The sequence below is a fragment of the Typopeltis vanoorti genome, chromosome 19, assembly GCF_054136105.1.
Source record: "Typopeltis vanoorti isolate ZY-2024b chromosome 19, IOZ_Tvanoo_1.0, whole genome shotgun sequence".
Classification (NCBI taxonomy): Eukaryota; Metazoa; Arthropoda; class Arachnida; order Uropygi; family Thelyphonidae; genus Typopeltis; species Typopeltis vanoorti.
In genome coordinates, this window is record NC_143567.1 from 43173740 (window position 1) to 43186931 (window position 13192).

The 13192-nt window shown below is 31.2% G+C and overlaps 1 protein-coding gene across 2 annotated transcripts in view; it reads left to right on the forward strand.

Moving 5' to 3' along the window:
- LOC150096045 (SH3 domain-binding glutamic acid-rich protein homolog) overlaps window positions 1-9549 on the forward strand; it is an 85072-nt gene extending 75523 nt beyond the window's left edge. Inside the window, exons 4-5 of one of the 2 annotated variants that reach the window (XM_090409467.1) lie at window positions 2956-2986; window positions 8908-9549. In XM_090409467.1, the coding sequence (XP_090265593.1) occupies window positions 2956-2986; window positions 8908-8912 (36 nt within the window). In that variant the 3' untranslated portion in view covers window positions 8913-9549. Of the gene's footprint in view, window positions 1-2955; window positions 3260-8907 lie in introns of those variants that run through there. The other variant, XM_090409466.1, reaches the window with a different exon arrangement.
- Window positions 9550-13192: the final 3643 nt, after the last annotated feature.

Below are 13192 nucleotides of genomic sequence, written 5' to 3' on the forward strand. Positions count from 1 at the left end.
TTTTTTTAAAACTTTTCTTTTCAATTACTGTTCTTTTCAATGTGATATCCATTTTTATCCTTCTTAGTACTAAGTAATGGTCACTTCTGGTTTCAAATCCTCTGTACACTCTTGTATCCTGAATGAGCAAGATATCACTATTAAAGATGACATAGTCAATGGGGCTTTTCTTATTTCTTATGTCTTCTCTCCATGTGAACTGAACTTGTGCACATCTTTATGTTGAAACATGCTATTAGTAATGACTAGTCTGTGTCCTGAGCATAAGTCCAGTAAATACTTACCATTATTATTAGCTTTGGCCTTTTTTCTAAATTTTCCCTAAATGTTCCTATATGCCTGGTGGGATTCATTTCCTGCTCTGCTGTTCAGATCTGCAACAAGGAACCACTTTTCAATTTTCTTTGTCAGCTGCTTGTTCTAATGACTCAAAAAAATTCGTCCACTTCTTCCTTGGGGGAATCTTCTGTGGGACCATAGACACAAATAAGTTTCATTGTTCATGTCCCCATTTTGAAGTTTGCCTACATAACTTGAAACTGCCTTCCAATTAAGAAGTTTATCTTCATGTTTGGTGTTGAAAATAACATCTTATTATTTAGTAATATTTCACCCGTTTTTGTCTTCTTTGTCTTGGTAATGCCAAGTAATTGTAATATGGTTGGTCAAAATAAACATTATGAATATGCATTATTGCAGTATCTGTTATGGTGACTGTCCTGAACCTCAAAAAAGGTGATGGCTGAATATGATGATAAAAGTAGTACTAAATTCATTTAAGTCATGTTTTGCGCAGGTACAAAAGCTCCTCCCTAGAAACTGGTTTTAGTTACGTTTTTCAATCCAAGAAGACTTCATACACTGAAAAAGGTTTTGTATGTAGGTGAAGTCAGAAAATATACTCATGTCCATTTAATTTAAAGTTGCCTTGGTGTGCATTGCTGTGCTTGAAAGATATGATTCTACTGGAAATCTAATTTTGTGTTTTTTCAGTATAATTTAAAGTTTTGGTTATTGTATTCCTTTGCAGATAGAAATTTAGCAGTGACAAAAGTCAGTACAATAAAATGTTATGTTCAGTTTTTACTACACATTGTATATTTAGCATTGATTTTCAAGTTTCATCAATCATATGGTTTAAAATATTAATTTATTAAAAGCTTTATTCTTCATGTGCTGTAAAATGATAGAAAAGCACAAAGAAGGAAAAAGTTGTTTCCATTCTTCCATTTGTTCTAGTTGTATGAAAATACTTAATATGTTATCTACTACGAATTAAATGTTAATAGGAAATGAATAAAATTAATTAGTGAACATAATTCATTTTAATACATTAGTGTTTTTTCTTATCAATTGTCTGATATCTATTCCTCAAGGAATATACAGAATACTATGACAGTATTTATGATTAAATTTACATTATTACCTGTCAATGTCCCTCAAAAATTAGTCTGTCACTTGTCACTCCACTTAGATTTAGATGTCCTCTCTTCAGAGAGGAAGACCAAAGGATGGTTTTAGAACTTGGATTCAATTAGTTTTTAATTATTAATTTAATTATATTTATCTGTATATAGTTTTGTTACACACACACACACACACATATATATATATATATATATATATATAATTTTTTTAAATTTGGTCTTGAGTTAATCATTTCTGGATTTTAAAAAGAATTAAGTTTAAAATCATTGCACCGATCAGATATTAACTTTTGTAATTTTTTTTAACATTTGGTATAAATGTTAAAAAAAGTTTGATTCTTGTTGTGATGAGAAGAATCTTTATATGGACATTGTCAATAGAGGGTGAGTTAACCAATCTCATACAGAGGTGGCAGTTTTTTTCCCTCTGGGAAATTCCAGTTTTTCATCATGCATACTGGCAAGCCAAGAAAACACACAATTTACATACAAATATACTATAGGGTGGTGATGGTGTGTGGTAGATGGTGTTTTTGTGTTGATGGGAGTAGTATCATGTAGTTGGAAGATTAGAAGTGAGTTGTATTAGAGTAGCGTGTCCTTCCACAATGAATCCTTAGAGGTGTCATATAATAATATGGCGCACTGATAGAATTGCATCAAGTATGTACACCCATTATCATCACTGTCAGTAGTAATCAATGACTGCTTTTTTTCTTGTCTTCTCTCCATGTGAATTTGTGCACATCTTTATGTTGAAGCATGGTGTTAGTGATGACTAGTCATATCCCAGAAATCCAGCAGGCACTTACCATTATTAGCTTTGCCCTTTTCTCCAAACTTTCTGAAAACATTTCTGTATGACTGGGATTAATTTCCTATCCTGCTGTTTAGATCTCTAACAAGGACTGTCTCTTGCATTTGTTTATCAATTGTTTTCTGAAAAATATTTTAGCCACTTATCTTAAATTTCATATCTACATTATATCATTTGTTTTGCTGGACCCACAAGCAACAAGAATTGTTATTGTATTTCTGTTTACTCAATTTACTAAATGAAGTCTGTCTTGTATAAACCTCAGAATTACTTTGAGTACCTTCTCTGTTTAAAGCAGAATTTTCTTATCTTCCCAGAAAAATGTTTAATCAGGAATTTGACATTATCATGCATCTTGTACTAAATTTATAGGTCATTCACTTGAAACTGCTAATCCTGTTTAAAAAAAAAAAAAAAACTGGTTTGCCTTTCTTCTCCCCACCTCTTTTCTCTTGCATGAATAGTATATGCAGTATTCTTTTAAGGTACGATAAACTATTCATTTGAAATATGCTTCAAAAATGGCTTGTAGATAAATTTTGTGTGATAAATGATCATTTTAATTTTATGCCCTCTTTAACTGCACTTAAATGCAACTAAATATTCTGTAAGAAAAATTTAATTTATGTAAACAATTTCTTTATTTAAAAAATCTGTATAATTATTACTGTGATATTATATCAGTTGAATTTATAATAATTTCTTTTCTAGAATGAACAAGTTACAGAAGAAACTGAAGAAGGTAAGAAAATAATAGAGAAAGTGGAGACAGCGAATGGTGATGTAATTGAAACAGTTACTGTAGTTGACACAAAAACTGAAGTATTTACAAACCCAAAGAGTGAAGAAGCTGAGGAATCTGAAAGTGAAGCAGATGAAGAGTCAGAGAATGAGGAGAACTAAAATATTTCTCTCAATTAATTAAATGGAATATTCCATAATTATAACACTATTGGAATACAGAATTGATTGAAGGATAAATACTTACAGATACCAGGTCTTTCACAGAAGTGTTACCAGTATATAGGAAACAAATTCCATTTCAGAACTGTTCATAATTTTTCTACCTGAGTTGGCAGACAGAACTTCTATAGCAGGTTTTCATTGCCTGACACTAGTCATGACATCAGAATTTTATTAATTTTCTTATATACTAGTAACATTTTTATGATTAATCCTGCATTTATTTTTAAAAATTTTGTTTATTTTGTGTGTTCCATTTGAAAATCACTGCCACATTAGATCTTAATAGCCACTTATCTTAAATTTCATACTCTACCTTATAGCGTTTGTTTTGCCTAGACCCACAAGCAACAAGAATTGTTATCAACATCATTGCTCGCTACCCTGCTCCTCCCTTTTAAAGTTGATGATGACCATCATAACATTACAACGACAACCCTCTGATTATAGTAAATTACTTTTTTGAGTGAACAGCAAGTGTTCTTTCAGAGAAACTATTATATCTCATGTTAAAAAAAATAAAAAACTTTGTTCATATATAAAACTCTTTAAATGAATGTGTTGTTCTCTTTGCTTAAATGTTATTTGTCATGATCAACTTTTTTGTTTTTCCTAATACATAGATATGAACTCTCACTATAGGACCCATTATTGTTGAATTCACACATTGTTATATAACGAATACCATTGGGGGGTTCTGGCCAATACTCCACACATCAATTCCATTTTGAAGGAATTTCTTTGTAGCAAAACCTTCCACTATAACAAACTGTTCACTTGGTGAGTGCTATAATGAGTTGCTGTATATTGAATAATGGAATCTGCAGATACCAATGTGGGGTTGTTAGCCTCCAAGATCTACAGAACCTAAACTCAGTCCACAGAAGTGTAGGTTCACTTGGTGAGCATCTTCCTACTCAACATTTTGATATTTTGCAGTCTCTAAATCCAGATTCCTGACATTTTTGCCTCTAATCAGGTTCTAGTTTTTTTTCTGCCTCCAAATCCAGTCCTACCTTAATCAACTCCCATAGATCCTGTCCTATAGACTACTGCTGCTACCCTTAAACTAATTCCCCACAACCATGCAACTTATGTACTCTCGTTTAAGCTCTGATTTCTTGACTTAGTTTTGTTGTGCTTTCATATTCGTTTTTCTATGGTGGTGAAAAAAAGTTATTTGGGAAAGAAACCTCTGTCTGAGACCAACTAACTCGCCTTCAATTGTGAAAGTCCTGTTTTAGAGAAATGTTCCATGAATCATTAATGGGAATTGAATGCAGATCTTTACCAAAAAAAGGGCATGTGCCACAGTATTGTTCTTACTTTGCTGTGCAGGTGCTATACTAAAAAATATTTGGAATACATAAAAATAATTCTACTTGAACTCAAATTGATAGCTCATTGTTATTTGTATCAAATGGTCAATTTTATATGCAACATTTCAAAAGAAAGTATGTTAATTTGTTCTTTGATTATGATTTATAATTTTTTTTTCCACAAAGAAAAAAAAAACTTAATTGTTTTCCTAAAATGTAATTATACTTTCAAATAAAGCATAATTAGTATTTTCCAAATGTGGGATATAAAAATAAGAGCAGAAAGGTTATTAAAAAGAAGATTGGAAAGATGATTTGAGATGATTATTTCTTTCAGAAATTAGGATGTCATGGCAAATTGTGCTTGATAAGAAGTCCACCTAAACCAGCCTGTGTGTCATAATATGTTTATTTGTTGCCATATGTACTGGTTTCACAAAAAAAAAAAAAAAAAAAATTAAGATTCTTTGATGGTCTTTAAAAGCAAATGCATAGTTTAAAATTAAATTTAAGAATGTAGATATTGTAAAATATTTAGAAGTGGTGAATCAGTAACAAAGCACATGAAAATTTCATTATCATTATGCTAATCTTGACATAAACAATAAATTACATTATAACCACAGTAATTAACTTTAATGAAATGAAAGTACAGATATTTCGTACTCAAAATACAGTACATCATCAGTGTGTAGAAACAAGCAAATCAAAGGAATGGAAATACAAGGTACATACAGCAGTCGGTGGTGTACCAATTTAAAATTGTTGCTGCATGCTAGAAATTAATATTAACATTAAATAATATTATTAAAAACTATTTTTGATGGTTACATAATATAAGAATCTCCCGAACTTTTTTGGGGGGGGGGGTAGAGACAATTGTTCCAATTCAGATTTGGTCAATGTAAAAGGGCTTTGCAACTTTCTTTGAAAAGGCGTCCATATTTAAACCTACTTCTATGGAGAAGATGAGCTTCATCCCACTGGATACTTTGTTTAGTGTCAATACTATGTTGTGCCAGACCACACTTTTGAGGTTTCATGTATTCGATATAATATTGATGTTCATTAATTCTGTTTTCCACAGAACTGCCTGCCCAAAGTATGTTAGATACGTTATGTTCACAATGTATCTAGTAATCGCCAGCTGATGATAGACATGACAGTTTGTCTTTTGTAGATGGCAACAGGTGAGAAATTTTGTTGATAGGAAAATATGTGGGATGAGATGATACTTCTTCAGAATTCTACCAATCGGTTTAGAGATGCCAGAAATATAATGGATTGGAACCCTGTAGTCTGTTGAAGAATCCTGAAGTATTAAAACATAGGAGTCAATTATCTGCTGGATTTGATTAGGGTTGTAACCATTAAATTCCATTAATGTTTTGATAGCAAGAAGTTCTTGTTGTAAGTTTGAGGGAAAGGAGCATACATTATATGCTCTATTAATTGAAGTCTTGATAACAGCAGTTTTTTGAGAGGTGTGATGAGCAAACTTTTGGTGAATTTATCTGCCAGTAAAGGTATATTTTTGATAAACACTGATTGATAAATTACTGGAGACTATGTGCGTAAGAAGGATAAACTACCAGCCTTTTCTTTTTCCATGGCGACTTGGATGCACGGGTGAAGGCTATTGATCTGTTGTAGGAAAATGGCAAGTTCATTTTCAAAAATGAGGCCAAACAGCAATGACATTATGAACATAACAAAACCAATGAGAGGGTTGGGGATGAATGGATGAGAACAAGCTATATTCCAGATGGTTCAAAAAAATTGTTTGCAAAAGGTGGAGACAGAGGGCTACCGATTGCAGTGCTTTCAACTTGTCTGGATCTTATTTTTCCAGCTGAAATATCCTGATTCTATAACAAATTCAAACACCTTTGCAATGTCAGGAAGGTAATCATCATATAGTAAATTAATAGTGTTAGATAATGGAATGTTGGTAAAGAGAGAAACAGTGTTAAAGCTGACTGACAAATCTGCCTCTTGTATTTGAATATCCTTGATATTTCTCAAGCAAATATGTGGAATTCTTGATGAATGATCTGGATTGTCCAGTATGAGCAGTTAATAAGCATGATAATTCTATAGGCAGGAGAGTCGATACAATTCACGATTGGTCTTACTGGATAACCTTCTTTATGAATTTTTGGGAGGCCATATAAACAAGGAGTTCTTCCAAAATGAGTGTGCAACTTGTCCAAAGTATTTTGATCCCAACTAACAACTTCATCAAGCAGCTTATTTAATTGTTTAATTTGTGATTTCGTAAGGTTATAACTAATTTCTTGATAGTTGGAGGTATCCTGTAAAAGGCAGTCTGTCTTACTCTCATGGTCAGCCTTATCCATTACCACTACAGCTTTTCCTTTATCTGCTTTCAAAATAGATATCCTGCTCTTTTTTTTTCTTAATGAAAACAGCACGGGTTTCAGCACTCGATAAATTACATGGAGATAATTTGCTTTTAAAAAGTGAAGCAGCAACTTCAAAGCATAGTTTATTAGTATCTTTGGAAAGTCCCAACAGATTGCATTTGATGTTATGCAAAAAATCAACATATGGGATGCATTTTGGTACCACAGCAAAGTCATGCCCTTTAGCCATGCTGAAACTAGTGTATTGACTAAAGGCCATGACTTTGCTGTGGTACCTAAATGCTTTATGTTTGATGTCTTTGCTCTTTGGCCTCATTCTGAAAATGAACTTGCCACTTTCCTGCAACAATCAATAGCCTTCACCTATGCATTCAAGTCACCATGGAAAAAGAAAAGGCTGGTAGTTCACCATTCTTGGACATCCTTCTTAAGCATACAGCCTCCAGTAATTTATCAACCAGTATTTATCAAAAACCTACCTTTACTGGCAGATATGTTCATCAAAAGTCTGCTCATCACACTTCTCAAAAAATTAGCATTATCAAGTAATTAATAGAGCACATAATGTGTGCCTCTCTCTCCTTCAAGCTTACAACAAGAACTTCTCACTCTCAAAATGTTAATGGAATTTAATGGTTACAGGGTTCCAATCCTTTATATTTCTGGTATCTCTGAACCGATTGGTAGAATTCTGAAGAAGTATTATCTCATCCCACATATTTTCCTATCAACAGAATTTCTCATCTGTTGCCATCTACAAAAGACAAACTGTCACCTGTCATTAGCTGGCGATTACTAGATACATTGTGAACATAATCTAACATACTTTGGGCAGACAGGCTATTTTGTGGAAAATAGAATTAATGAACATCAATATTATATCGAATACATGAAACTTCAAAAGTGTGGTCTGGCACAACATAGTATTGACACTAAACACAGTATCCAGTGGGATGAAACTCATCTTCTCCATAGAAGCAGATTTAAAGATGAACACCTTTTCAAAGAAAGTTGCAAAGCCCTTTTACATTAGCCAAATCTGAATTGGAACAATTCTCTCTCCCCCCCCCCCCCCAAAAAAAGTTTGGCAGATTCTTATATTATGTAATCATCAAAAATAGTTTTTAATAATATTATTTAATATTAATATTAATTTTTAGTACACAGCAACAGTCTTTAATTGGTAAACCACCGACTGCTGTATGTACCTTGTATTCCCATTCCTTTGATTTGCTTATTTCTACACACTGATGTACTATTATTTTCAGTACAAAATATGTGTGCTTTCATTTCATTAAAGTTAATTACTATGGTTATCATGTAATTTATTGTTTATAGTCATGTCACAAGTACCTTTAAAGATTAATCTTGACATACTTAGCCAGTTTATAGAATACAAAAAATAACATAGCACATATCAGTTTTTGTTAGATATTCTTTCTTAGTTGAAGGGAAAGGATATCTGAAGGAGAATAAGACCAGTTGAAATCAAATTTATGTATTTGTTGCAAATTCTACAGAAATGAATGTAAGTAGTTGTCATAGTGGCCATTCATGTTCATTTATAGAAAATATGACACTGGCTCAATATACCAGAACTGCAAATACTTCAAATTTATCCTTTCATACCAGACCACACAAGTGCTTTAGGAGATGGTCATAAATTTTTGTAAAGGAGATGTTTATTTGGACTAACAAAAGATAATACAGAATTTTTTTTTTGCTCTTTTATAATTATGCTGTTTTATAGGAATTTTGTTGTACTATACAAAAAATGCATCTTTAATTGATATCTTAATACTGATTATAAAGATGTGTTTAAAAAAAAAAAAAATTATCTTTATAATCAGTAGTTTTCTTGTTTTTGGTTATTTCTACTAACATGATTTTATTTTACAGAAAGCTAAATGAATGTCATTAATAAAACTTGTAGTGTAATAATGAAAATTGTCATGATTGAACTGTAATATTAACCTTCATTTCATTTTTTTTAGCATGAAAACCTGAAGACAAACTGCAACCAGCCCAGTTTTTTTGCACATTTTTCTCATTCTACCCTTTATATGTTGTGTAATCTATATAATAATCACTGGAGCATATTACTCTTACATAACCCTCCCTCTTTTTCACTATGTTTTTATGAAACGGTCAGTGGTCACAGAAAAGTAGTTATTGCACTGCTATTTTTAATAATTATTTGTTACCATAGCCGTTTTTTTTTCTCTACACATTTGCTTTTATTTTTTCTTACTTCTAGTCATTATTCTAGAATTTAAATTTGTAGCTAAAGTATGGAGTAGCAAAAATAAACAAAAATGTCTAAGAACTGCATATATGCCTTCCTTCATACAAAATTTGCTGGAATTTCATATATCTTCCAAAAATGAAATCAAAATTGAAAGTTTCGGAATTCTTCTCTAAGCTTTCCACAAAAAAAGCTGTCATTTTACTTCAGCCAAATCATTGTTCTCCATTTCTCAAATGCATTCCTGAAAGTAAACACATTATTCATGCAAATTTTGTTGGAGTAACGGAAATCTTCACCTCTGAGTTTGAAATGTGTATAGATTTTATCGAAGGCAGTAGCAGTTATGACTGAGGTTTGGATCTCTGAAACTGGTATTAGTTTGCAAAATCCAAACTAAACTTAGAATTTTATATACATCTCTTTACAAGATATGTTGAATATTTCTGTTTTTTTCGTAACTTTATTATATGTCATATTTTTAATTATTGTTTAGAGAGCATTCATTTATGCAGTTAGAGAAATTTTCATTTGAAATTATACTAATAATATACTAATCATGTCCTCAGTATGTATAGTTAAGTCCTGTAATATTACAGTGTTAAATTATTTTACTGAAATTTATAATACAAACACCAATTAGAAATTATTTTTATTGCAATATTTTGTTTTTCAACCACTAGACTCCAATTTTTCTATGCTGTTGTGTTATTGTTAGAAATATTATAAATTACTTAATTATTTCTTTTTTTTTTTTTTTTCAACTACCAGACTATTCCATATTATTATAATTCATTAACAAACCCAGAAATATGAAGTACCTTTGACACCAGTAGTGTTTCCCTCAAGATTCTAAGTAAAAGTGTTTTATAACATAAATTGAAAGCCAAACGGCTATTTCTCTGGCATCCTTAATAATAATAATTAAGGGGATACAAATCCCTTGTTGTTCAACTGCCAGTAAGCAAAACTCTAAGATTGAGAACTGTGAATCTATGAGTTTCATATATACTGAAAAACTATCGGTGAATCCAAGCGTAAATGACCACTTGGTAGTACAACACCAAGGCAAGTCGAAGCAAGGGTGGAGCAAGCTCCCTCACTATCCTTGATATTTTCTCATAATGTAAAAACACAGCCCCTAGGGGATGTAATACTGTAATTATATTATGAGGAGAGGTCACTACCCAGACCAGTTTCAACCTTTTTTTGAGGTCTCATCAGTGAGTAGATAGACCTGGAAGATAACAAGGTTTAAGTGAAAAGAACTTGCATACCTTTACTATACGAATGCCATAAAGGTGTGTTTGTATATTATAACATAAATTGAAAGCCAAACGGGTTAAAAGTGTTTTGTTTTTGGTCAGTGCTTCTATATTCATATGCCATTTTTAATTAGATTTTTAAAAATGATAGTCATAAAATTAGTGAAAGAACTTTAGTAACAGAATTCCTTAATAATACTATCTGGGAAAAGTTGGGAATTATCATTAAAACATGTTAGAATATAAATTCTGTAGTGCAGATCTCTCTCTCTCTTGCGCATGTGTTTCCCATTAGTACTGATCTTATTTGTGCCTAATGGCTTTTAAAGCAGGAAAATTAGCCAAGCTTAGTTTTGACTATAGATCACAAAAAATATACCTGGTGAAAAATATAAATGAGGACATTTAAGAAGTTTCAACAAACAAACATTGAGGTTATATAGTGTGTGCATATTTGCATGTGCACATGCAAACATGTCTATGACAAAATGATTTTGTCATGTGTTGTGTGAAAGAGGCTATCTGTAAATGTGAAAGAGGCTATCTCATCTGTAATGAAATCTTTAATCCCTACCATTTTAGTTTAAGAGCTCTCAATCAGAGCTCTTAAACCAAAATAGTAGGGATTAAAGATTTTTGCAGTAACTTGGATTATTGTAATTGAAGTCACAAAGGAAAGAAAGTGTATAACTTAACTGGTTTATACAGCACAAATGCAGATAAAGCAGATCTGAGCAAGATAATTGACCATGACTGTATAGACATGGAAATTAAATGCTTCATAACTGCACAGTTAAATAGAATGGTCAGAGAATTCTGTCCTAGCACCAAATTTTATTATCATTATAGTGAACTATGTAAAAAAAAAAAAAAAAATTGCCACGGTCACTGTAGTTTTGAATATAGTTTGTTTTATAGAATACTTGCATTTCATGAAGTTACTTGTCATAGTCAATATGTGGAAGTGTTTGTTGTAGTTTGTTTTTGCAGAAACTTAAGAAACTACTTTTATATTTTGTAATCAATTGCATATTTTGCTTATCAAGGAAACATGCCTTTCTCTTAGTCGATGCTATATATTTATCCTTTTTTTTTTTTTTTTTTTTTTTTTTTTTTTTGTACACATAGTGATATTCACTGAAGCTGTTGCAGTTATGTGGTGGTGGAACTAAATGTTTAAATTTGGAAAATTGTGTATTTCTTCTCTTTAACTTGCTTCACTTCATGATGCTTTTTTGTTTTTATTATACATAAATACAAGTTGGATTTTTTAAAATACAGCAAAAGCTTCTATTTTTCACTTATTTTATTTTTTGTTTTCTTTATATTAATCCACACTTTTCATTTGATTGACTCTATTTAGTTAGTCTCATAAATCCCCCCCCCTCAAAAAAAAACTTGTTTTTATTTATTTTAAATCAGATTATTAGTAACAACATTACTAAAGTTTTATAAATGATTCTACAGTATTTTCTCTAATTGTTTAGGAAATTGTTTGATGCCAACTTTCTTGAACTTAACTTAGGGTATACTATATGTGCATCTGATTCTCTAAATTTGCTATACTGTAAGTTAAATCTGTTAACAATTTCATGCTAATATTTAAGTTTTTTTTTTTTTTTTTTTTTCACCAGAAACATTTGGTTTCCAGATTATGTGAATATTATTTCAGACTGCAGATTATAGTGAATATTTATTATAGACTTAAGTCTCTTTTCATCAAAAGTCAAGTCCATATATGATGGCAACAGCATAAATTCACAATGACCAAAATTTATGCTTTTATGGTATATGTAGCTATTTCTAAATATGCTCAGGGTCAATTTATGTTTGAGGCAGAGCCCAGAGGGAAAATAACCCCATAGCTACAGTCAAGGCTGCCTAACTTGGTAGCTGGAAATGGAAAGAACATCACATTGAACATGCTAAGTAATTTCCACTGTGGCCAAATAGTTAGCATCACATGAAATTTACCATCCCACATGTAGGTTGACATGAGTGTGTTCACACTCATAATTTATCATCTCTTTCACCTTTATTCTCAAACATCCTTTTATTTTATTTTTTAATACACATTTTTTAATTTACATAATTCATATGTATTATAACAGTACCAACATGTTCAACCATGCTCAATTAGATAATCATGATAACTTAACTTTTATTCTTAATTTTTTATACAAAATTTATTCAATTTTAGTTAGATTTAAAACTTAATTTTCAGTCAAAAACCATATCCATTAAATTAGAATACGCAATAATTTTTACTGCAGGTGGAAATTGATCAAGTGATCTGTTGAAGGCTGATAAAAGAAAGATGACTATGACTGCCTTCAAGTTAAAATATGCATGAAATTCTTAGGGTTTTCTCATGTTTAGTGCTTATTTTCTTTGAGTCAGTCTGGCATAGTTCTCTAATATTCCATACTATGTTTCAGAATAGTTGCTGTATGTTTAGAGGTATAGCAAGGAATCCTCAATTCACAAACAGATGATACCAGCATTCCCTGCTATCTCTCAGTTCAGATTTATCATTGATCAGTTTATATCTTGTTTCACTAACTGTCCTTATATATATATATATATATCCTCATTTATCCATTTTTAAGATACATCTTGAAATTTTTATTGCTGGAGAACATTAAATTATGTTAACTGTGTATTTGTTTGGTATACCTTAGTTAATCCTGATAAATCATTCACTGATATTAACTAAGGCAGTTGATAATATACATTTCAGTCTCCATTTTTGCTGTGCTTGAATTTGGG